This window comes from Typopeltis vanoorti, chromosome 18, assembly GCF_054136105.1.
Source record: "Typopeltis vanoorti isolate ZY-2024b chromosome 18, IOZ_Tvanoo_1.0, whole genome shotgun sequence".
Taxonomy (NCBI): domain Eukaryota; kingdom Metazoa; phylum Arthropoda; class Arachnida; order Uropygi; family Thelyphonidae; genus Typopeltis; species Typopeltis vanoorti.
Genome location: NC_143566.1, coordinates 81,640,809 through 81,667,419, shown reverse-complemented (window position 1 = coordinate 81,667,419; position 26,611 = coordinate 81,640,809). Strand labels below are relative to the sequence as shown.

The 26,611-nt window shown below is 36.9% G+C and overlaps 1 protein-coding gene across 3 annotated transcripts in view; it reads left to right on the top strand.

Moving 5' to 3' along the window:
- The window catches only part of LOC150096850 (uncharacterized), a 74,147-nt gene that overhangs the window by 14,408 nt on the left and 33,128 nt on the right, over positions 1 to 26,611 (top strand). Inside the window, exons 1-2 of one of the 3 annotated variants that reach the window (XM_090408497.1) lie at positions 2,721 to 2,835; positions 21,280 to 21,477. In XM_090408497.1, coding sequence (XP_090264623.1) covers positions 21,316 to 21,477 — 162 coding nt within the window. In that variant the 5' untranslated portion in view covers positions 2,721 to 2,835; positions 21,280 to 21,315. Of the gene's footprint in view, positions 1 to 2,720; positions 2,836 to 3,118; positions 3,218 to 21,279; positions 21,478 to 26,611 lie in introns of those variants that run through there. The other 2 variants (XM_090408498.1, XM_090408495.1) reach the window with 2 other exon arrangements.

Here is a 26,611-nt window from a genome sequence, read left to right as displayed (position 1 = left end):
TCCGTGTGGACAAAGTGAACCGTCTCCAAATTGATTTAAAATGCCAGCAGGGTACGTTTAAAAGGCAGAGGGAAGAGAGCGAAGCGTACGTCAAAGTAAGTTATGTAATATCTGAAAAAAATCAAAAGCCTTGTGAAAGAGTGGCTCATCGCTGCTGGGGATATTCTGTGCCCAAATAATAAGGAATTGTTTAGAAAACCGAGTTTGTCTGGGGTGACTGTAGCACGACGTGTCGAAGAACTTGCTAATGACATTGAAGGAGCTTGAAAAAAAACGGTCGTCCGAATTACGTCATATTCACTTGCTTTAGATGAGAACACAGATGTGAAGGTTACAGCACAACTGCTATCTTTGTCCGTGGCAATGATCAACAATTCAATGTGACAGAACAGCTGTTATCACTCATATCTATGAAGGGAACGACGAAAGGCATTGATATTCTTGAAGCCGCCAAGAAAACGCTCCAGTGTTTCGACCTCAGCTTAACCAACCTCGAGGGTGTGGTAACTGATGGTTCCCCTGCTATGGTGGGAAAGAACAAAGGGTTTTGTTTTGCTGCTACTGAAAGAACCGGAACTAGAAGGAAAAGATTTTGTCGATTACCACTGTTTAATCCACCAGGAGAATTTGTGCGCGAAAATTATTGGATTTGAGAATGTCATGAAAGTTATTGTGACTGTCGTCAACATTATTAGGTCAAGAGGATTGAATTATCGTCAATTCCAAGAGTTTTTGACCCAAGAGTGCGAAGCGGATCATGGCGATGTGGTTTATTATAGTGATGTGCGTTGGTTGAGCAGATGGAAGGTTCTTAAGAGTCTTTGACTTAAGGAGCGAAATACAGAAGTTCATGCAAACCAAGGGGAATCCCATTGCGGAATTTAACAATCCGAAGTGGATGACAGAGTTTGCCTTTGTGACCGACATCTCGTTGCATATGAATGACCTAAATACGCGGCTACAATCCAAAGATCAACTGTTCTCACTCTGTTCGATCACATCAAAGCGCTTGTGGCCAAGCTCAAACTTTGGGAGGCACAACAAACGACAACTCATTTTCAACTTCTTGCTGAGTGCAACTGTTCGTCTCTTGATGAATACACTACAAAATTAGCCGTGTTGCGAAGTGAGTTCGAAGAGAGATTTAGTGATTTTCGTAACCAACAGTCTTCTGTAGATTTATTTTCAAAGCCATTGAGTGTCAATGCTGCCGAAATGCCAGGCTTAGTACAAATGGAGCTGCTTGAACTCCAAAACAACTCTTCTTGGAGTGAAAAATTATTCAATACGCCCTTGCTTACATTTTAGAAAGACTACATTTCTGAGGATGCATTCCCTAATCTTTGCTGCATGCTTTGAAGATGTGCATTTTGTTAGGAAGCACATACTTATGTGAGCAGTTCTCCAGAATGAAGCATGTGAAGTCCAAGACAAGAACTCAGATTACGGACCAACATCTCGAGAATACTCTGCGCATAGCGACTTCCAACATCGACAAGCTGGTCAAGGAAAAACATTGCCAAGTTGTCCATTGACATTGTAAAAAATAAATGTTTTCTTCATTAAATTTATCCTTTTTTCAAGTATTGATTGTATTTACTCATCATGAACCCGACTCCTATCAACGCTCTTAAAGCTGACTTTGTTTATTTGAATAGGATTTTATGTAAAGTATCAAATGCACAGCGTTCCTTGTGAATCTGGAAAGCATCTTATAATTCTAAATACCACAGTATAGTTTAGTGGCCCACGGGATTCATTGAAATTTTTAATGTGGCTCGCACTGTCTGAAAGTTGAAGACCCTTGCCTTATAGGGAGTAGGCGACAGTTTTTGCCCTATCTAATATTCGGAGACTGAATAGGCAGTTCAATCTCTACTGGTAGCCAATCAGAGATAGCTGGCCCAAGACTCACTAATTTTAATCCAATAAAGAGACGGCTAACAGGCTTAGAAAAAGGTTCGGCGACACCAGAATCGACCTTAGAACACTTTTTCTTTTCGGGCGACTTAGCGCTGAGCAGTACAAAATCCAGTTTCATTTGATGTACAGTCTTCTGTCCAATTTGAACAGCAACAAATTATACATATAAAAAAAAAAAAAACTAAGACTGAAAAAAGTATCGAGAAATTTTCATTTTTGTTCAAAAAAATCTAAAATAAAATAATTCCTCGGCACCTTTTTCCACAGTCTTAAATATTAACTTTCGTGGGAATAAACGGCCAGACATACATATGACAAAGGGACTGTTCCTTTGTGAATGCACCTGAAAATGATAATGAATATTAGCTGAAATATCTTTCATTTATTTGATTCTACAATGACAACCGAAAATTCTTTTTCTCATTCACTTCATTTTTTCTTACTAACTTTATTTTTAAAACTACAGTAGACAAAGCCATTGACTGACTCTAGTGCAAACATTACTTTTTACTTTAAACTTCTCAAGTATACATCACACACTTGACAGTAAAAATTCCTCCCTTCACCTTGCCGCTAATCCATATAACATCGTACAACTAACGTAATACAAGTAAGCTAACATGTAGTTTCGCGAACATTTAGCAGACGAGTGATACTTTCCAATGAAATAAGTTTTGCTGATCACGCTGAATTATTAGCGCAAGTTGCGTTACAATCATTGGTAGCGTTTTATCATATAATTTAACTGTGTTCGATGCATTCACGAACAAGATGCTATACTAATAGATTCAGGAGGAATATTATCCACTAAAACTAACATGAAGTGTTATGAAACGTTAAATTAAAAATATTCTACGACGAGGAAATACAAAGTTAACAGGAATTATAACGAAAGAGGAACTACTGCGTCCGGTAGGCTGTTTTTATTTGCATAAAATTTGCATTTCCTATTTCTGAAAACTCGAAAACTTAATGTATAACTTAATGCGTTTTCGCGGAAGCAATGTTAGGCACGCGTCAAGAATGATAATGACAGCGGTTCATGTACCTTTCTCTATCCGGCATTTACTACTGTATGTGTGTATTTTCTTTCATCAGCGTGTTTTTTTTTTTTTTTTTTTTTTTTGATCAGCTGTTGATCAAAACGTTTTTTAATTCATCAAAAGAGATTAATAATTGCTCTCTGAATGCAAAGTTTTTCTTCAAAACGTCAGTTCTTTGTTTGCGATAGTGGCATATTTACACACTAGTGATCTTTACTTTTAATAAGCAGACGATGCCTCTCATCGTTGAAGTGAGTAGAAAAAATAAAATAAAAACACGTTTTAATATTAGCGTTTATTAAATGTGGATATGCACTAAATATATTGTAATAAATACTGTGACTTTTAATAACATTTAGCAAAAATTGCAAGTTGTTTTTCGCTGTTTCGTATAGAGCTGGCAGGAAACACTAAACCAGCAGGGCGCTCGTCCGAGGTTTCTTTTTTTACATGCAGCGCTCATTCGTCACTTAGGACTTGATACGCGCACGTGTGTATTGCTTAACCTCCATTACAAAGCGACATTTGGGCCTTGTTTATGGAACAGACCTAATGCGGTGTTTGTAATTAAATAATCGAACTGTCGATTGCTAAAAACACAGTGAATACACAGTTAATTCACACTGAGGAAAGTAGATTCAAAATTTAACCTAAGCCTTTACAAATCAGCAAAAAATTTATGCATTTCTTTAAGTATTCATTTTCATTTTTTATTTACATTTGTTATTTTACCGAATTTTTTGTTCAATAGATTTTTTTTACTTCAGAATAAATTTGGGCATAATGGAGACGAAAAAAAATTGTCAGGAACTGCAAATAAAAAAAAAAAGCGACAAAAGAACTTGAAAAAGAGAAAGGGCAGTTAACTAAATTTCTCAGAAAGTCTGAAGGTTTATCCACGTACCTCTTAGATGATTTAAATTTAGATATTAAAAATTTGCAGAGACAAGGATACGATAACAGGGCGAATATGCCAGGAAAACACCGTGGCGTTCAGAGACACTTATCGAATATTAACTCTCTAGCACTCTTTGTCCCGTGCGCTGCACACAGATTAAATTTGGTGATCGCTGATGTTATTATTATTATATAACACCTCCAGGCAGTCCAAAGACTCATCGAGGGAGGGTACCTACTCTACCACTCTCCGTCTCCACCAACGGCAACTACCTTCATCTACACTACCGCCGACCACCACCAGCAGTTTCACAGACGATCACAAACATCCATACCCTCGGCGGAATTCGAAGTCACAGCCTTTCGGCTGGAGAGCGGATATGCTAACCACTCGGCCAACTAGGCCGGCAAATATGTTGCTCAAGTAAATACTGAAACGATTTTTTTTTTTAGCGCTATACAAGAAATTTATAATTTCTTTAGTGACTAAACGATGGATGTACTGAAAAAGTACACCAAAAATGCACTTAAAACTTTATCTGATACTCAGTAACGGACCAAGATAATTTCGCGCCCCAGGCTGATTCCATGCATGATGCCCCAAAGTTTTTTTTTTTTTTTAATACTGAAGTACACTTTCAAACTGTAAGTATAAGTATTTTTTTGAAATTATTAATAATTTTATAACTTCAATATTTCTACTTATCATTTTTATTCACTTAGATATACTTACATAAAAACGATTACGAACAAAAATTATTGATTTTACACTGTAATTTTAATTTAATCAATTATAATTTAGATATATTTTTTTCTTGATTTTAAATGTGCGAAAGCTTTTATTCTTTCACTAATGTCTATTTTCTGAGCAACAGCATTTTCACTAGATAACGTCATCATCATTAAATTCCTGAATATATACCCCCAAGGGATGTACAGGATATGATAGTACTACATGAAAAATTTACATCATTACTAACTTCCTATCTACCATTGTTATCAATCAATAGATAACAAGGCTAAAGAATTTAATCTCGCACCCACCATTGTCGATCGCAAATATGTTTTGAAAAGTTTTAATTTGCTGAAACTTCTTTCAGCTGTTGCTACCGTTATAGGAATCGTCAGCAAAATTCTCAATGCGACCCACGTATTTGGAACTATATTCTGCAAATTGCATGCTTTTAAAAATCGTAAAGTTTCCAATGGCGAATTGATGTTTTCCGGAAGTGAACTGTTTAGAGATTTAATTTCTTCAAAGAGTTCGTTCCCTTCAATGTCACTACTATTTTCACAATTAAGAATTGAATGCAAATCCATACAATGTTTTCTTAATTCGTTTAAACCGTTTATTTTAGTTTAAATTAAAGAGAAAAACCCAAATTTTGTTCATAAGTTTTTATTTGCTCAAATACTTAGTTTTTGTGCCCCAGGCGAGTCCTGGTCAGCCCACTCCTTAATCTGGCACTGCTGATACTAGACGGGAAGCAAGGATTGACGTTCTTCGTTCGCTTAGATATAATATAGGAGAAGTTTTAGACTCTTTTGTGGAAATTTATGATAATATTCAAATTGACGACAATAGTACTAAGTATGAAGCAAAAACATTAGCTTTGAAAATTAAAGATTATGGATTTTTGTGTTCACTTATAATCTGGTATGAATTTGGTGCAGGTTCAATGTAGTAAGTAAAATTTTACTTACTGATCAATCTACGTAGTAAGTTAAGCATATCCGCTCTCCAGCCAAAAACCCACAGCTTAGAATCCCGCCGTGGGCATGGATGTTTGTGATTGAAAACACTAGTGGTGGTAGTGGCCAGATGGCGTTGATGTAGTGTAAAGAACTGCTGGGCCATTGTAATAATATGTTATTATTTATTTATTACTTGTAATATCTTTTGCTCTATACTTTCTATATCTTTATATGCCGTTATTCTAATTTAGTTGTGCGTTCTTTCTCTCTCTGAATCTTTGTTGCTTATATTATTACGTACTATGTTTATCTACCCTTCGCACTACGAGTCTTATGCCTAAGATACTAGAAAATTTATTTAATTTAGACTGCGCCACTAATATCATTTAATTAGCATAAAACTAAATAATACAGCTGGCATATTTCTCTCTCTAACACAAATTCCTTCAAAAAAACTTTATACAAACAGTCGTGGTCTATTCTTTTACTTAACTTTACGCTTTGGCTATCTCACTTAGTTTCCTGCTCACGAGTCCGATTTATTTAAGAACAGTGCAGTTGTAAAAATAAACAATCAGGCAGCATTCCTTTAACAAAAAAATCAAAACACATTTTATTTACATTACTCTGAAATATACATGAATTAAACAATAGGGAGATTGCTTTCTCTATCCATCTATAAAAATTCTTTAGCACAAATTAGAACCATTTTACTTCATCATTAATTAATCTCAAACTCTTATCAACTCTCTGCTTACAAATTCAACTTATTAAACTCTTAATTTATTCGCAAAGAGGTCAGAGTTATTTTCACAAATTAGGTATCAACTTCCAACATGCCAATTGACTCTCTTAAGGACACTTCTTATCACTATTAAACAAAAATCTTAAACGTCCTTCTATAACAACTATAGGCGGGAATAAATACAAAGGTGTGTAACTTACAAAGGCTCTGTATCGCACTTCCAGTCAAAGGTCTTGCACAAAAAGTTCTAAGGCAATTCTTTCATCTCAGATCTTGAGCTTCCTTCAGAAATATCTCATCGGAAAAATAGCTGACTGTGGACCGCAACCGGCAAAACGTTTTTCTCCCACGGCAAAAAAGAAAATCTTCTGAGCAAAGTTGCTTCAGGTAATTTACATCACCTTATTTCCTCTGCTTGGGCTCGCCATAAGGCTTGGACGACTGGCTTTTCTATCTGCTGTTTCCAATAGCTCTAACTACCGCCTCCAATGACCGTAATTGCCGCCAACTGACTCTCTTATGGATTTCCGAATCTGTTTCCTCTCTCTGGCGATGACTGGAAACTTTTCTCCGGCGATTGGAACTTCTCCTTTCGGCAATTTGAAGCCCTGTCTGCGGCTTAGAAGCTCTGTCTCTGCAACTGCTGGAAGCGGAAAGCTCTCTGGCGATGTCTGGAACCAGGTAGCTTATTCTCTCAGCGAGTTCTGGATCCGGAAAACTCCATATGCTTGGCTTTGTCCCTTTTTATTATGCCTTCTCTGAGACCTCGCACGAAGTTTGTAACCCCCAAAGAAATCGGCATGATTCTTTCATCTTAAGTTTCAAGTTTGGCCTGCTTTCTGTTCTCCTCCGCTTTCTTTTGATTGTAAGTTGCCAGCCATCGGAAAGTTGTTTGAACCTTTCTGACTGACTTCAGAGGTGTTTACATGCGCTTGTAATCCTTTCACATACACATAAAATTTCATAAACAACCAACCTTTCTTATGCCGCTATGTAGATCTATTACATACAGCTCTGGCGGCAAAACGTTACCTTTTGTTTTTAACACTAAAATATTCTTATTAAAGGAGTATATACAGTTAACTTCCAAAGGGTTATTTACAAAAATATCTAGTACAAAATATACACAGACAAACGAGTTATTTTTACAACATTCTCATGGGACTTGACCTCTGTAAAAAAATCGATGTAAAGCCCTTTGGTATTTTTAGGCTACATCGAGATTTTACAGTAGATCAGTGTTTCTTAAAGTGTGGTACTCATGCCCCCGGAGTACACAAAAGGTCGTTAGGGGATACGTGGCAATTTTCCGCTAGTATGCATAATTAAAGGAGTCGTTATACGTATATTTTTTTTCCAACAAATAGTGCAATAAGAGACAACCGGGATAAAAACGGCACTAACTAATGAATCACATCCCCCCCCAACAGAATCTGCTGGATAGACTACAGCAAAACCATATGTTGCCAACGGAACATATGGTTTTGCTTGACACCACCCCGTCATGAACGTGTTAAAACTAAGAAATATATAGTGAATGTGTTTCGGATATGGAATTCGGTTGAAGGGAATTGGCATTTCAACTTAACTGTTTGAAATGCTAATTTGTCTTTGGTTTGCGTGATCTTTTGTTATTACTGCACCAATCATATGCAGTTCTTCGCTGCTCTACGTATCTCAAGTCTTGTAAATTACTGGTAATTTTTGAAATAATGGGAAAGAAGATGCTATTTGGGTAGATGACTTTGATGATGCACACAAAGAAACTGTTCTCGATGCCAAAAGTAGTGATAACGAATAGGAGCATCTCAGTAAGTCGCACCATTTACAGTTTTTTTCTGAAAACTTAGTTTTCGAAAATCCCCGCATATATCTCGCACCACAATTTTTTAGCTTTAATTTTTGGGAAAAAGCGCGAGTTATATTCGAGTAAATATGGTAATTTTTTTAGCTTTCAACTTCTTAAGTATGGACCATTGCTTAAAGATTGGATTTATAAAACCCACAAAAGAGAGCAATATTGCAAATACAAGTAGGTGTAAGCAACAAGAAAACGTTGATATTGTATCTGGATCAAACGAAATTGATAAGGCTGTGTCGTCTGACATCTCTAGAGAACCAACTAGGAAGAGAATGAAAACTCTATGTAAGTATGATATGAATTACTTGAAATGTGGATTTTCATGGACGGGAAATGAAGAGGAATCTATTCCAAATTTTGTTCTATTAAAAATAAATCATATTTGTTGTTTACATGAACATATAAATTCAAATAAAATAGACATTTACAATGAAATATACTTTATTTATTTATTAATTATTATTTTGATAAGGGGGTAATAATGAAAATTTAAGGAGGAGTACTCGGGTATCTGAAGTTTGAGAAACACTGCTGTAGGTGATGATGGTAGTTGAGGTTCAATGTAGTTGGTGGATTGAGTGGTAGAGATAAAGAGTTGTGGAGTGGGTGCCCTCCCTCGATGGAGTCTTTGGATTCCTTGGAAGTGTCACGTAATAAAAAAAAATCCCAACACAGATTTAAGTGAATCTATAAACACACTAAATAATGTAATCGACTTTACTGAAGAATTTATAATAATAATAAGCCAACGCCTTTTGTTTCCTTATAGGGAGTAGGCGAGGCCTATAAACCCTATCTAGCTTTCTTGACATTGAGTGGACAGTTCAATCTCCACTGGTAGCCAATCAGAGATAGCTGGCCCATGACTATTACTGAAGAATTTAGATCGGATGACAATTTTAATGTTGTACTTGAATCAGCAAAAGAGTTAGCATTAGATTTAGAAATTTCTCATGAGTTCAAAATCAGTATATTATGCAGACGTAAGAAAAGATTGTTGACGAAGTGATCTGCATTCTAACTTTAAAGTTGCATTGTTTCTTCCAATTGTGGACACTATTATTAATTCTTTGGCTGACAGGTTTGATCTCTTGACAAGTCACTTTTAACATATTTCAGTTTTTATCCAGGAAATTTCTAATATGGATGAGGACACTCTTTAAGAAATCACTGACTGATGGTGAAAAATATGATATTTGTGTCACCGAACTATATAATGAAATACAAATTCTAATGGATATCATACAGGATAGTTACAGCTTAGACACACTGAAAATATTGCAACACTTACACACATGCGCGCGCAAATGATTTGGATTACATCTTTATTAATTTAACAATTCGCTTCGAATATTTTTGACACTTCCAGTTTTAGTAACAAATGGCGAGCGAGCGATGATTTTCATGACTGAAAGTAATTAAAACATATCTAAGATCTAGTATTTCACTGAGAAGATGGTTGGGCTGTCAATGATCGCAACAGAAGGTGATATCTGCGAGATATACTAGAAACAAGTGAAATTTTGGATGAATTTGCTTCCATAAAATCAACAAAAGTAAACTTTTAAATCATTTACTTTTTTCATACATTGCATTTTCCATTAAAAATGAAATGATTCTTGTCATTATGCAATTTTTCTAGTTTGCACATCTCTAGTTATAACTAGCCAGTAATCGGCAACTTATGTATCTGTAATTCTAGTCTATATGCATTTTTGTATGTTTTGCGATTTTTTGCTGTGTTGTAAATATACGTAATTTCAAAGTATAGAATTTTACATAAAAATATGTGATTTGAGTTTTTAACCTTTAAATTTTAACTATATTTTTTTAAAAAAAGTAAGGGCCCTCAACTTAAATTTGCGTCGGGCATCAGAATCCGTAGAGATATTGGTAATCAAGAATATAATCATAATTCTTACAAACGAATGTAATTCTTAATTCGAGCATCACTGTGGCCTGGAACTTCACCAACAATTGTAACGACATGACAGTAGAATCAATGGTTTTTCAATGGGTTACATAAAAGATTTTAAGGGGTCGTTATTCTAACTCCCAGAATATTAACATAATACAGTATTTTATTAACTGTAAGTAAATATTGTTAAGTAACAGAAACAAAAACAAATTCTCTTCAGAACTATATGTAACTATATTTCCAAATAGCAGTCGAATCAACCTGCCATAGAAAAATAAGTGGAGCAACTTATTTTTGTAGTGGTCTGGGTCAGTGTTGAGCAGCTGTTCGTCAAGGTTGCTTCGTGTGGCTGAATACAGTATAATCACCACGTGTTACATATTTGAATAGATTGACTGAATGGGCAAGTAAGTGGAACTGTCAGTTCAATGTTGCCTTTACCAAGGTTTTCAGATTTGGTAAACAACGATGGGATGCTAAGTATACATTTGGTAGGGAAACTTTAACAGAAGTAGAGCAGATGAGAGTGATGGTGGACAAGGACCTGAAATTTAGGAGCCACATTACACAAGTTGTGAAGACATCACATCGAATAATGGCAATGATACGGAGAACCCTGACATGCAGAAGTAGAGAGGTTATGATTTCATTGATCAGTCCTCATATGGATTATTGTGCACAGATTTGGTCGCCGGGTTTTCATGGTGACGAGGATATGTTGGAAAGGGTACAAAGAAGATTCACAAAGGTAGTCAGTGGTCTTTGGAATGTGGAGTACGAGGACAAATAAAAAGTTGCAGAGCCTCTTGAATAGGAGGAAGAGGGGGGATATGATTGAGACATAAACTGGTCAGGGATTGTTATCAGGTAGACATGGAAGAGATTTTTCATAGAATTGGAGAGGGAAGTAGAACAAGAGGCCATTGCTGGAAACTATAGGGAGGGTGTGAGCAGAGGAGTGAGAAGCAGGTTTTTTGCATGGAGGGTGGTTAGTGAGTGGAATGCAGTGCCTGTGTGCGTTGTGGATGTGGACACATTGAATCAGTTTGGATGAGCATTGTATGCAATAGTGAGTACCTCCCACGATGAGTCTCTGACTCCATGGAGGTCGTGTGTTGATAGTAATAATTTGTACGGCCAAGTTAGTCAGCATGGTGACGTTGTGTTTTTAGATTTCAATGCATACATATTGTAATAATCTGTAACCAGCGCCGGCTCTACCGACGGTGCAAGACGTGCATTTGCACGGGGCGACAAGTTTTTTTGGGGCAGCAAAGTTGGCATAAACTATACGAAAAATAAGGGGGAAGGGGCGGCAAAATATGCTGTATGGGGCGGCCCTGTCCTTAACCAATGTGATCAAATGAAACAAGGGAGAATATCAAGAGGAATTTATACAGTTGGTCTTTACCCCACTAGTTACCAAAGGATAGGAAAAATTGCAATGTGTATGTTGTGAAATTTTAGTTCATATACAGTATGCTTTAGCTCATACACCGTTTCATTTATTACTCTATTTAAACAGATTTTTGTTTATATTATGATTATCATGGGTCATGAAGTATAATAACTGGAAAGTTAAGACCGCTGCAATAGATTACGTTAATAAGGAGGACCTTAACATGTAGAAGCAAGGAAGGCCTTGATCAGTCCACATAGAGACTGCTGTGCATAGATAGGTCATTTGATTCTCAACTGGATATAATAATAAAAAAAGATTCGCTATGGTGGCAGTGTCGCGTTTGGAATATAGAATATGAAGACAGATTTAGGGGAGTGCCATTTACAGGAGAGGGAAGGGATATGTTGAGACATATGAAGGGTTGTTATCAGATTAATCTACTCCTACTTCCTTCAAACTTTAAGATTTTGAAGGAAGTAGGGGTAGAATAAAGGGCCATCCCTGGAAGATGTTTTGGGTTTAAGGCACGTTTCGACGATTTTTTCATGGCTTGACAACGTTCATAATGCTGACTGGACAGAAGGAAGACTGTTATAAGTTAGAGTAGAAAAACTTTTTTTTTTCCTCCTTAGATCTTTTCAGGCATTTAACTGATTTTTAATTCGGGTGAGTTAGGATTCCTCCCGCTCTCCCCGAAACTCGAGTTTTTAACCATCAATTACAGAAAAATATGCTGGAGAAATTACTACATTGCATTGCACAATATTCTCAGATAACATATGTGTGGTATAGTAACATGTTAGAAAAATGACTGTTATAAGTTCGAGTAGAAAAACTTTTTTTTTCCCTCCTTAGATCTTTTCAGGCATTTAACTGATTTTTAATTCGGGTGAGTTAGGATTCCTCCCGCTCTCCCCGAAACTCGAGTTCTTAACCATCAATTACAGAAAAATGTGCTGGAGAAATTACTACATTGCATTGCACAATATTCTCAGATAACATATGTGTGGTATAGTAACATATTAGAAAAATCGGAATGGGTTTAGTACTATCTCTTGGCCACTATATACATATTTCATAATTAGTTATTTCTAGAAGCCTTTAGTGTGACCGCTATATACTGTCGAACTCTGATGCGTCCCAGCTTGCAATTATCTTATTCAGTTAACTTTCCTTATACTGTATCACACGATACAGCATACAGTATAGGGTATGTGATATAGTATAAGAAAATCTCAGATAGGATAAAGAAAATGAGATGGCGGTAGTTTTCTGCCGCCATCTATTTCCTGTCACACTCATCCGTCAATGGCAACGAGGGGAGATTGTTTATCAATTTCCAAAGGTTAGGGGAAAAAAGTTCCACCTACTGCCTTTCAGTCATAAATGTCATTAGAGAAGTTATTTTTATGATGAAGAAAACCGCACATTTGCTGGGATTTTCAAGATTGGGTGACTGACTAATTTGTGTATCTCAGCCTTGAAACTGAATATATGCTTAAATTAGTATATATTCAGAAATGTCGGAAATAAATGTTTACCTTTTAAAAAACTTCTTCATAAACTTGAACACTTGCATGCAGATAGATGTTCCGAATATCTGGCGAAGAAATTTTTAGGAAACCAGCACAAAATATTGTTATTATTATTATCAACATTTGACCTCCATGGAGTCAGAGACTCATCGTGGGAGGTACTCACTATTGAATACAATGCTCATCCACAGGGGTGCGCCAGTAGTGTCCGACGCCTGTGTGCAAAACCTTAGTTGGTACCCCTATACTCCTCTCCCCAATAAAAAATCACTTTATAAAAACGTATCCGTGAGTAAAAATGAAATACGAAATATATTAATTATAAGTTTATTGAACAAAAGCAGAAATTACAAAAACAACAAAATAATTTGAAAAAAAATAAAGTAAATAAATAATAGTACAAGTATATAAAATAGGAACATATTAAACATTATTGGGTAAAGAAATGGTTAAATAAATATTTAAACAGAAAGAAAAATTACTTAGTGAATTGACTTTTCTAGTTTTCATTAATGAAAATTCTCGAATAATATTTTGATTGATTGCCGGCCTGGTTGGCCGAGTGGTTAGCGTATCCAATCTCCAGCCAAAAGGCTGCGGGTTCGAATCCCGCCGTCGGCATGGATGTTATGATTGTCTGTGAAAGTACTAGTGGTGGTAGTCGGCGGTTGATGGCATTGGTGTTAGATAATGAAGGTTGGTGGAGTAGTGAGACAAAGAGTTGTAGAGTAGATGCCCTCCCTCGATGAGTCTTTGGACTCCCTGGAGGTGTGATGTAATAATAATAATATCATGTATATCAAGTTGATCCAAAATATCTGACTCTATTGATATAATGGTAAGATTTGAAAGTACCATTGTGGAGCACAAGAAGCTTTTAATAATTTTAAGTTTAGAAGAGGACTGTTCCGCAGATGCTACAGATACCGGTAATGACAAAAGAATCCGAAGAGCAATTGTAAAGTTTGGATAAACTGTGATTAAGTTGTTTGAATAAATATACTGAATTAGCTGATATATATATCGTTTTTAAAATTAGAAATGGTTGACAGTGTAAAATTTCTTCGCGTAAATCGTCTGCGTCAATGTCGGAATGATTCTCGTGTGTTAATTTTTGTTGTAATAACTTTTTTACAACAAGATAATAAATATTCTTTATTTTGTGAAGTACTTAACAAATACAAAAACGGAAATGAATTGTACTATTATAGGAAGCTTACGAATAAACATGATTGATTGATTGAAAAATTCATGTTCTTTTAATAAAGTAAATCTTTCCTGCAAAGATTGTAACGTTTGATCTATTATGCAGAGAGAAAAAATACTTTAAATGAAATTTTAGGATCTACTATATTTTCACGTTCGTAATCAAACTGTGTTATCTTTTTATGTCTTAGTGGTCTACTACTACAAAATACAGATTCTGCATCAAATTTTGCATCAATTAATTTTGAGCTTTCTACAATTTCTTTGAAAGTTTCATCAGACTATAATCATTTAAAAATTGATTTAGATCATTCAATGCATCTAAAGCAAGTTGGAGATTCATAGATGAAGACTGCAGTATTTTGCTGACAAAATTCACTTTATTTAAAATATCGTACCAAATCTTTGGTGCCTTTACTATCCTGGCACCTGTGTGCATCACACACATTGCATATATGGCTGGTGCAATGTGTGCAATGCCTCTGCTCATCCAACTGCGTCTTAAACTGATTCAATGTATCCACAACACACTCAGGCAATGCATTCCACTCGCCACCCACCCTCAATGGAAAGAACCTGCTTCTCACTCCTTTGCCCACACTCTCCTTATACAGTTTCCAGCAATAGCCTCTTGTTCTGCTCCCCTCTCCCATTCTATGAAAAATCTCTTCCATGTCTACCCTGATAACCCCTGACCAGCTTATATGTTTCAATCATATCTCCCCTCTTCCTCCTATTCATGATGCTCTGCAGCTTACATTCTCTCAATCAATATACTATGTAGACTACACCGTTTTACAATTAAGAATACCCCCCCCTTCTACTTGCTGCTTTTGTTCCGTAATAGTTACAGGTTTTATGTACTTTATAAGAAACGGCTCGAACAGATATTCAAAATTAATAATAAAAACAACTGCATAAACAAGTTGAAAAAGTATTAAGACTGACTGTATTATTCTAATAGTTGAGAAATGAGTAGACAACTCACAATACTCACCAAATGTGACCTTAGGCTGCTATGAAGGATAATATGTAAAGACATAAACCACCATTCGTTCGCTGACATGTTAAATGCAGAGTTTTGGGCATCAACTGGCACACGAATCTGTATAAAAACATTCAGAACCAATGCTTACAATGGCAGGACCACAGTATGCAAGTCACACATTACCTGCACTAAGATGCAGCTTTGTCTTCAGTGGTGCAAAGAGCATGTACAGTGGGACATGGAAGCTTGAAAAGCTGTGTTATGGAGACAAATCATTCTGCACTCTCTAGCTAGAAGATGGACAGGTGTGGAGTGTGCCCGGTGAACACTTCTACTAGAAGAATAACTCCAGGTTTGAAATTTGGAGATGGTGGTTGATGGTATGTTCCTGTTTTTCCTAGTTTGGCCTTGGATCTCTGTTTGTGGTACCTTGAAGATTTAACTCCAAGAGGTATCTTAACATTCTGGGCAATGCAATGTTTCCTGCTTTGTGGTGTTTCAATGGGACTGAAATTGAAACCAGTCCCATCAGCAAGACAACACACTGTGCCATAAGGCTGCTGTAACTGTATGGTTTGTGGACATGACTGTCACCACACTTGACTGGTTTCTAAAGAGCCTTGATCTCAACCTTACTGTGAACAACTGTGGGATGAACTGGAGCATCAGGTGAGGTCAAAGGACATTTGACCACAACAGTCCAGTGCCTGATTACATGGCTATAGGAAGAATGGTCCAAAATTCCCATTGATTGTTATTGTACACTTGTGGAAAGTATGCCCTGTAGGGCTGCTTAAGTCATCGAAGCAAAAGAAGGTCCTACATCTTATTATTATTACCTGACACCGCCAGGGAGTCCAAAGACTCATCGAGGAAGGGCACCCACTATCTACATCTCTCTGTCTCCAACACTCAATCCACCAACTACAGCTAACCACAGCTACTGCAATGCTATCTACTTCCCATCAACACCACCACTATTATTTCCACAGACAATCGCAAACATCTATGCCCATGGTGGGATTTGAACCCGCAGCCTTTTGGCTGGAGAGTGGATACGCTAACCGCTTGGCCAACCAGGCTTAAGGTGGGCACCATGACTATTTGTTCCTCATGCTATGGTATCTGTTAATTTCTTTTCAGTGCACTTCTCCTAGAACTCATACACTGACAAAGCATTCACAACTGGCTCTTGCAACCCATTCACCATTCTCCAAAAAAAAAAAAAAAAAAAAAAAAAAAAAAATCTAATTCTCCCATCCCTCCTAACCACTCTTACATAATTTCCAGGGATGACCTTGTTCTCTCACTTCCTGCTCTTAATACTTGTTAAGTTCTTAATTGCAATTACAGAACATTTATGTTATGTGCCATCAAGTTGTTTTCAACTCTTGGTGATCTTGTGAACAAAGGCTCTCCATCCCACTTGGCCTCTCTTGTCCTTTCTTTCAGCAGTTGTACGTTCAAGTTGGTAAGTTCTTTTTTTGTTCCCCATCCAACTTTTTTTTGCAGTTGTCCCCCTTCTCATTCTTGTTCGTATAACATGTCCAAAGTACAGCAACCTTTGCTTAGCGATCATTGCCTCCAAGGAGCATTCTATTTTTATACTCTCTAAAACCTTAATGGTCATTCTTGCAGTCCATGGGATTCATAATAGTCTCCTCCATGTCTATAATTCAAATGAATCAATGTGCTTTATGTCTTTCCTCTTAATGTAGCTTTCACATCACTACTGACAATACCATTTGCTTTATAAGAAACAAAAATTGTTTGCTTTTATTATGTAAATTGTAAATATTTTATATATATATATATATATATATATATATATATATATATATACACAAAGATTTTTATTAAAAAAGTCTTTATTTGACGAGATTTGATTCCTTTCTTGAGACTAATTCCACGCATCAGCCATTGCTTTTAGCTATTCTTTGCTTAGTTGCAAGACATTAAAGAAAAATCTTATTTGTATCTGTTTTTAGATTCTTTTTTGCAAAATGTGTCTTCTATTAAATGCCTTTTTATCTCGTTTGTTTTATCACATGCAATAATGCTGCTCCCTTTTGACATTTTATAAAATTTACCATTTGGTATCCTCTCAAAAATTTCTATTTTGCTTTATTATTATTAGGTGATGCCTCAAGGGACTCATCACAATAGGTTATGCTACCCTACACGATGTACTATCCATACTACACTACTATATATATTGCCCACTAATAGTAGTTTTGTCTGTTAATTCTGTGTGTTTTCTGGCTGATTTTGTCTACATGTTAGATGAGAAAAATCCATCTCTGGAAAGGGAAACCTTACTATCTCCATATGAGACAGGCTAACTTGCCTTCAATTGAAAAAAGTACATATAAGAATTCCTGTCATTCCTACCCTCAAAATTGAACTTGGGTCTTTTCCAATCAGATGCACTGCCTCATAATTCTTCCAACCTGTGTTACAGAAACACTAAATCAAAGCATTTGTCTGGAGAACATGCTCAGTAACATTTACTATGAAATGGCAATAAAAATTCCAGTTAAGGAAGAAGGAATTAAAAAATAAAATTTGGTGAACAGGATCTTGAATAAACATGTCATGTGATCAGAGTTTCATTGGGACCGTTCACAGATAATTATTCCACTCAGGTTGGATGGAATTGAATTAAATTTGGTATTTAAAATCTGCAGAGATTTGTCACCTGATCTCAATTTTGATAGATCATATGACAAACCTCATAGGCTCAAATTCTAACTATAAGTTAGACCACTCTTAGTAGCAAAACAATATCAGCCAACCTCATATGGAGGAAATAGGTTTTTCCCCTCTTCTGGAAACTTGAATTTTTCATCCCACATGAATGGTAGATGGCATTGTGAGTAGATGAAGGGTTAAGTAACATTGGATAGTGAGTTGTGTTGAACAGAGTGCCTTCCTGCAATGAGTCTTTGGAGGTTATCACACAAAATGTTATAACAGTAAATGTCTCATCATCAGTGATTCTAAAAGGCCATTAAGCACCCATGACCATTCAAGTACACTTGGATTTCATAATTATCATATATAGTTTAAGGAAATTAACAATGTATTTGTAAATAACTAAAATTATTTACTTATTATCCTATATTTTGCCAAAATCAAAATGAATCCTCTGTGGGTATTCAGGACATGGTCTACTAATCCTGAGTAGCTGTAATGGTGGAATTTGGTGTAATCCAATACAGATGTAACCAATTCTACCACTACAGCTGCTCAGGATTAGCAGACCATACATGGCACAGGATCCATTGGAAAAAAGCCACCTTACTCCACTGAAGCAAATTCAATTTTGAGAGGATTTTCCTTGAATCAGCTGCAGCCCTTACTGATATCCCAACCTAAACAAATATGGTTGTATCAGACCCCCCCCCCTCATGTGGGAAACCCTCATCTGCAGACAGCCAGCCCAATGACCAAGAACACTCAACCAAAGCCTATAGGTGGCATAATTGTAGGACTTTAGGTCTTCCTGTATCTCTTCAGTTTTATCATCAATATTACTAAAGTGTGCCTGCATGCCCATGTTTAATATAATTGTATCAATCCCTGATGATGCTGATTTGATTTCGGCAAAATATAGGATAATAAGTAAATAATTTTATTTATTAACAAACATGTTGTTAATTCCATAACTATATACGACACTGAAGAATCAACATATAAGGCACCCACTAAACACTAGGATTTCATAATTATACCTGTAGAATAAGGTGGTTAGCCTTATTCCTATAAGCATACTTTTTATTTGAATTGTGTATGTTCTTCTGGATGGTTTGCCTGATTAAGTAAGGGAGGATGAACAAACTTAGTTTTTGTGAGAAAAAAATCCTTTCATCTTGGTATGAGATCAGCTAACTCGCCTTCAGTTGAAAAGTCTGATAAAGGTTTTGTTTCCTAGATGGGGTTCGAACCCAGATCTTTCCAATTAACAGACACTGTTGAAAACCAGAGGCTTTTACAGTAAACTTTTAGTATACATGTATAGTATATGTAATTAAGTACACCATGCCAATAATTTTAGCATGCCCATGGTATGAATATACCATTAGGTTTCAAATAAACATTTCGTGGGTGGGTGCCATATACATATATAAATAAAAATAAAAAAAAAAGCCTGGAAAAGAATTGATGCCAATGTTCATACCTCATTCACAGCCACATCCTGTGCAAACATCACTAAATCAAACATTAAGTTCTTGTATAGCCTCCATCAGTACTGCCTAAGATAGTTATCCCTTGGAAACTGAAGATATTTACTTTCCTTTTTCCCATATACTGTTGTCTAATTCTAATCCACATTCCTATAATTAAATCTCCTTGTTTTTCCATGCCCAACCAGCATGCCTGAAGATTTCTATTGACTGAAATGTTTATTTTCTATAATAACATCCTAGTTGATATACTGTTCTGTTAATTCCAATCTTGCATCAGAAAGCTTCAACAATCTTCACCCATACCAGCCTAATTGGTTGAGTGGTTAGCATATCTGCTCTCCAAGAAACAGGCTGTAAGTTTGAGTACTGCCATGGGCATAAATGTTTGTGATTATCTTTATGTGAGAGATGAATTTTATCACCAGTTTGAGACCACTGCTCTGCTTATTGGAGGTTTGAAGTAGTTTGATACTGGATGATAATAATGTGGGTGTAGCTTGGTTGCAGGAATAATAGACTTTTAGAAGCCAGTATATTTTATTTGCGGGTAGCATCCTGAGAAAGGATGCTGGCAAGTAGGACACCACAGGGTTCTGTTCAAGGACCACTGTTATATATCAATGAATAGTTGATGGTTTTAGATGAGAGATTATTTTCTGATGATGCTAAATTAGGAAGTGCAATGTGGAAGTTCCGATGTCATGTTGTTGCTAGAGGATTTGATAGGTTGCTGTTTTGGGCTCAAAAATGGGGATGTCACCTCAGTGTAGCCAAGTGTAAAGTCATGCTCTTTGGCCAGAGAAGATGAAATGAAATTTATCATATTGGAGGAACTTTGCTGCAAGGGATGGATGCAGCTAGAGATCTGGATATCTTAGTAAGTAGGGAACTGCAGTTCGTAGGACACATTGCAAAAGTTGTAAAGTTGCTGCTATAAAATGAAGAACTCTAACATGTAAAGATAAGTGGGTGATAGTTCCACTATAAAGGGCATTAATCAGGCCACTGATAGTCAATGGCCTGATTAATTGATAGTCAAGGTGACTATCAATTAATCACCATTGATAGTCAAGGTGACTATCAACCTGGTTATATGGATGATTAGGAAACATTAGAGAGAATGCAGAGGCAAGTAATTAAGACTCTCCTAGTACTCACTGAGCATAAAGACAGATTAAGGGGAATGTATTCAGATGAGCTTGATAGATAGAAAGAAGAGGTGATATGATTGAGACATTGAAAGTTTGTGAAATAAGCCTAGCAGCCAGATAGAGAATTATCACCCATGGTAATAGGAGAATGAGAGGTTATACTGGGAAACTGTACAAAGGTCATATAAGTAAGGAATGAAAAGGAGATTTTCTGCATGATGAGTGGTAAACAAGTGAGCATTGCCAGAGCAGGTGGTGGATATTTTATTGCTGAATGTTTTCAAGGTACAAATAGTTATTGTGGTCTGTGAGTATTTCACTCCATGGAGTGATGAGTCTTCTGACTCTATGGAAGTTTGGAAATAATACTAATAATAAATCACCTTCTCAAAATGGGTACCTTTTTTGAGCTCATGGAAAGTACTGAAGATTAGTTTTAAATTGGAAAATTTGATATTAAGAGGCATTTGAACTTCAAAGCTCTTTGATGTAAGAACAGAAAATCCTATGTACTTGTTATTCCTTTATATGTAATCCTAGTTTTTTTTTTTTTTTGTCTGTGATGATGTCAAAACAACTATAGTAAAGTTAATAAATAAGCACCATTTATCTCAAAGGGTGTGAGTTTATTTAGCTGAGTAGTGAGGGAGTTAATTGCTAATATTGTTTGAAAATATAGAAACATGCAGTCTTCTCCATTACTGATTCGTTTTCATAATTTTAAGTGATCATCAAGAAGTTGCCAAATTCACATATATCTCATGGGTACAGCAAATAAGGATGTAGAGAGTAGGTGTTCCACTCCAGCCACTGATCATTTGGATAAAGATAGTCTAACATCAGATGAAAGTGAAGTGCCACCAAAGCCCTCAGGCAAAGCTTATATATGTTCAACAGTTGCTATCCTCCGGATAGTGGAAATAGTAAGGGCCTATTTTTTTTTCTACTTTAATATTACTTGAACTTCTACTAAGAATTTACTTTATCTTGTTTTTATGATGTAATTTAACATAAATGTATAACATATTGTACTTATGATAATAATACACACACACACACACACACACACACACACACACACACACACACACACACACACACACACACACACACACACACACACACACACACACACACACACACAATTTACAGACAAAAAAAAATACTAGTTGTGGGGGTGGGCAGTAGATGGCATTGATGTAGATGATTGGGTCCATAGACTCCTCATAGGTATCCTCCTATGATGAGTCTATGGACTCCTTGGAGGTGTCACGAATAATAATAACATTATATTGATTTACCGTCACCAAAACAAAAGTTTTTTTCGAGTAGGCAGCACTTCAAATACTGCAAAATAGTGACCTCCCACCATAATGTAATAAAACAGCATACATTTCCTAGGAAATGTGTTTTTACATTATGGAAAATACCAAGAATAGCAATCAGAACATTACCCATCTTTGTGCGAGTTGCCCGAGTTTGTACTACGTACTTGGACTACTTGCATTAGCTCACGCTAGTAATCGCCGATACTTTTATAGTTTATTATACTATGTTCGGCATGAAACTCTCTGATTACAATCTTTGAGTTTCTTATTCGGTTTTAAAACAATGTGGGATTTAATATCCCCTTAATTTAAATAATGTTTATATCGCCGAAATGAAGCCTATTGGCTCTTTATATTTAAGTAACTTAATGGGTGCACCTTTTTGACAACTTGTATAGCAGAGTATATAAGTTCTTTTCACTATACCCTTTGGTATTAATTTGGTCTGGCTACTCACTGATGAAGCCTCAAAAAAGGCTGAAACCGGTGGGGGTTCTCTTAAGTTTTTGCCTTAAGGGAGCAATTTGAGTCTGCGGGGAAAGTGTTTTCCGGCTCGGCCTGGTGAGGGGCTTTGTCGGTGAATGCTTTTCTTCGGAATAAATATGAGAGGTTCAGTCAGGAGAGCAGAAACAATAATCAGACTAAGAAAAAGAGGCACAGAAATCATGGAAGTAATCTTGTTTGGTATTGCTGTAGTACCAAAGAATATGTGGCAGATACTGACTGCTTGAAGAGGAGAACTGTTATCTACAGTAGATTTGGATGGAAACTGGTTAAGAAAAGGCCCAGGATGGTGAAAAAATAATAAGGATGAATATTTCCTTTTTAAATCATTCTATATCATTTGTACATTTATGTACAAATTTAATTTGTTTAAGCAAATGGTTAATGCAGTACTCTTGTGTTTTTTTTAAAATGTATACTAATGCCAGAAGTATTAGAAACAAGAAGGAAGAATTTTTGGCCTTAGTTGGCACTTCCAGGCCACAGGTTATTGGCATTAGTGAAACATGGCTGACTAAAGATAATATAACAAGCAGGGTCAAATATGAGGGGTATAGTGTGTTCAGGAGTGACAGGGAGAATAAAATGGAGGGAGGAGTGTTATTGATGATAGCTGATGAGCTACAGCCAAGGAGAATAGAATACGTGTGTAGAGGCTTAAGTGCTGTGAGGACATCATGTTGGAGGCTTAATGGATTTTTTACAACACTCAAAAAGAATTAAAATAGAATTTATTACTTCCTATATTTCGTCCTAGTCACTAGGACATCTACGGAGATTACAAAAACAATTAATGTAACATATACACGAATAACAAACAATACTAAGCCCAACCACGTGGGTGACACTAAAGTCCTATCTAGGTAGAGCGCCCTCTAAGGGCAGTAGTAGGTGGCCTGGAATGTAAGGTGGGAACTTTGGTGATGAGTGTTTCCCAAATCTTCGGAAGCTTAATGCAACCGTATTTATTACTCAGCCCCACTCAAACCTTCTATCTGGCTAAGATATGTAGATGATGTGTTCTCTATTTGGCCTCATGGCCCAGACACGTTAGACTCCTTCCTCGGTCATCTCAATAGCCTACATCCAAGAATCCAGTTTACTATGGAAAAGAACAATTGTTTACCCTTCCTAGACACCTTAGTCACGCGCCTGCCTAATGATACACTTGCCTTCACTGTATACAGAAAACCCACACACACAGGCAGATACATTCACAAACTCTCCCACCACCACCCTTCTCAACAATATGGCATTATTAAAACTCTTACCAAGAGAGCCCACAATCTTTGTTCCAGTGGAACCACCCTCACTACTGAGCTTAACCACATACACAGCACTTTCTTCTCCAATGGCTACAGCGATCACAGTATCAAAAAAAAATAATCAACTCCTCCCCCATTCCCCGTCCTTCGCGTCAACAAGATTTTAAAAATGCCGTCACCATACCCTACATCCGTGGCACATCCGAAAAAATAGCCAAGATACTAAAACAGTACAACCTACACACAGCATATAAGCCCCACTGCAAACTTGCTACCCTTATCTGTTCTACGAAAGATCAGCTCCCTCCTCTCTCTCTGCCTGGAGTTTACAAAGTACCCTGTTCCTGTAAGCTAGCGTACTTTGGACAGATAGGCAGATCAGCATCCATCCGTCTAGAGGAACACAAGTCTTACATCTTCAAACACAACTATGGCCATTCAGGCTTGGCTGACCATGTTTTGGACACCACCCACAGAGTATCATGGAAGAAAACCACCATGCTCCACCACAGCAAATTCAAGAAAGAGAGACTTTTCTTAGAAGCAGCAGCAGCTCTCAAAAACCAACCAAATCTCAATAAATACGGTTGCATTAAGCTTCCGAAGATTTGGGAAACACTTATCACCAGAGTTCTCACCTTACATTCCAGGCCACCTACTACTGCCCTTAGAGGGCGCTTTATCTAGATAGGACTTTAGTGTCACCCACGTGGTTGGGCTTAGTATTGTTTGTTATTTGTGTATATGTTACATTAATTGTTTTTGTAATCCCCGTAGATGTCCTAGTGACTAGGACGAAATATAGGAAGTATTAAATTCTAATTTAATTCTTTTTGAGTGTTGTAAAAAATCCATTAAGCCTCCAACATGATGAACAAGGAGAATAGAAGTGGAACTGTGGGATAAAGAAAAGAGCACATTTGAGGCTATTTGGTGTGAGATTGAGGCTAGCAGAACAAAATATACAGTTGGGTGCTGCTAAACCAGGTGATGTCCTAGTGACTAGGACGAAATATAGGAAGTATTAAATTCTAATTTAATTCTTTTTGAGTGTTGTAAAAAATCCATTAAGCCTCCAACATGATGAACAAGGAGAATAGAAGTGGAACTGTGGGATAAAGAAAAGAGCACATTTGAGGCTATTTGGTGTGACATTGAGGCTAGCAGAACAAAATATACAGTTGGGTGCTGCTAAACCAGGTGATGGAATAGATGGTGGAGATAGTATGCATAAGCAAATAGAAGAAATGAGTGGAGGGAAGGTAATTATTATGGGAGATTTCAACTATGGTAACATTGATTGGAAGGAGGAGAGGACACATGGGAGGAAGGAATTGGATTTTATGCAGTTATTAAGGGCTAACTATCTGCGACAGCATGTAATGGAAAATACTAGGGGTCAGAGAGTGTTTGACCTAGTAATTACATCTGAGAATTTGGCTGTAACGAATATGACCATGTTGCCACCAATTGGTGAGAGTGATCATAGGTCTTGACTTGGGAGGTGGCTAAAGGTGTGGAATTTACAATTAAGACAGGGTACATGTGGAATTATCAGGCTGGTAAGTATGACAGGCTTAGGAGTTTGATTGGTTCAGTGTGCCATGGCATGTAAAACTGCAAGGGCTGGATGTTGATAGTGCATGGGAGGCGGTTAAGAAGTGTTTGCATCAGCAATGGCTGACTGTATACCTAGAGTCGAATAAAAAATCAAGTAGGGATTAAATGGATGAATAACACCATTAAGCTTGAGCTGCAAAAAAAAGAAACAACTGTGGAGAGAATTTAAGGAGAAAAGTGACCGGCAGGCACACGAACAGTATAAAGTGCAGGCCAGAAGGGTAACGAGTGTGGTAAGAAAAGCAAAAGCGGATTATGAAAGAACATTAGCCATGCAGGCTAAAGAGAATCCCAAACAGTTTTTTCGATATGTTGCAAGTAAAAGAAAAAAATGTATATGGCAGAATGATTTTAAAGAATGTCGATGGTAGGGAGATAACCGAATCAGTGGATATAGTTGAATTACTGAGCGAGCTCTTTGCAAAAGTATATCATCCAGGCAGTGACATTGCAGGAATGAATGAACCAATAGCTTATACGGGAATTGTGGTGAATGAAGTGGAGGTGAATAGTCTATTACAAAACCTCGATATCAATACATCTGTGGGATTGGATGGTATACCAGCTCATGTCATACGTGAAGTGGCTAAAGAATTGTCAGTGCCCTTGACCATTTTGTTTAATTTGAGTCTCGGGTCTGGGTTAGTCCTGAGGGGGTGGAAAGAGGGGAAAATAGTTCCACTGCATAAAGGAGGTTCCAAGACTGCTGTTGTATATTATCGACCGATCAGCATATCAGGAATCGTTGTCAAGGTCTTGGAGAAAATAGTCAAGAGAAAAATACAGGATTGGATAGATGAAAATGGGATACTGTATGGGGAACAGCGTGGTTTTTGTGAAGGGTAGATCATGCCTCAGTAACTTGCTCAAGTTTTATAACACAGTGATGGCTGAACTGGATAAGGGTAATGGGTTTACAGTGGTTCTACTGGACCTTGCTAAGGCCTTTGACAGGATACCACATGGAATTCTAATCAGTAAACTGCAGCATATGGGGATGGATATAGGGTTGGTGAGATGGACAGGAGGGGGTTGTTGGAGAGATATCAGAGAATAGTTTATTCAGGAGTAGCGTCCAAAAGACGGCCTGTGACTAGTGGTGTGCTGCAAGATTCTGTTCTTGGACCACTACTTTTCAATTTGTTCGTTAACGATATAGGAAAGGATCTGAGAGGAAGTGTTCATTTGTTTGCTGATGATGCCAAGTTGGGTAGAACAATAGTGAGTGCACAGGATGTCAAAATTTTGCAAGATGATTTGGATAGTTTGGAGGACTGGGCTAAGGAGAATGGATGCCAATTTAATGTGGCAAAGTGTAAGGTTATGCATTTTGGGGTGAA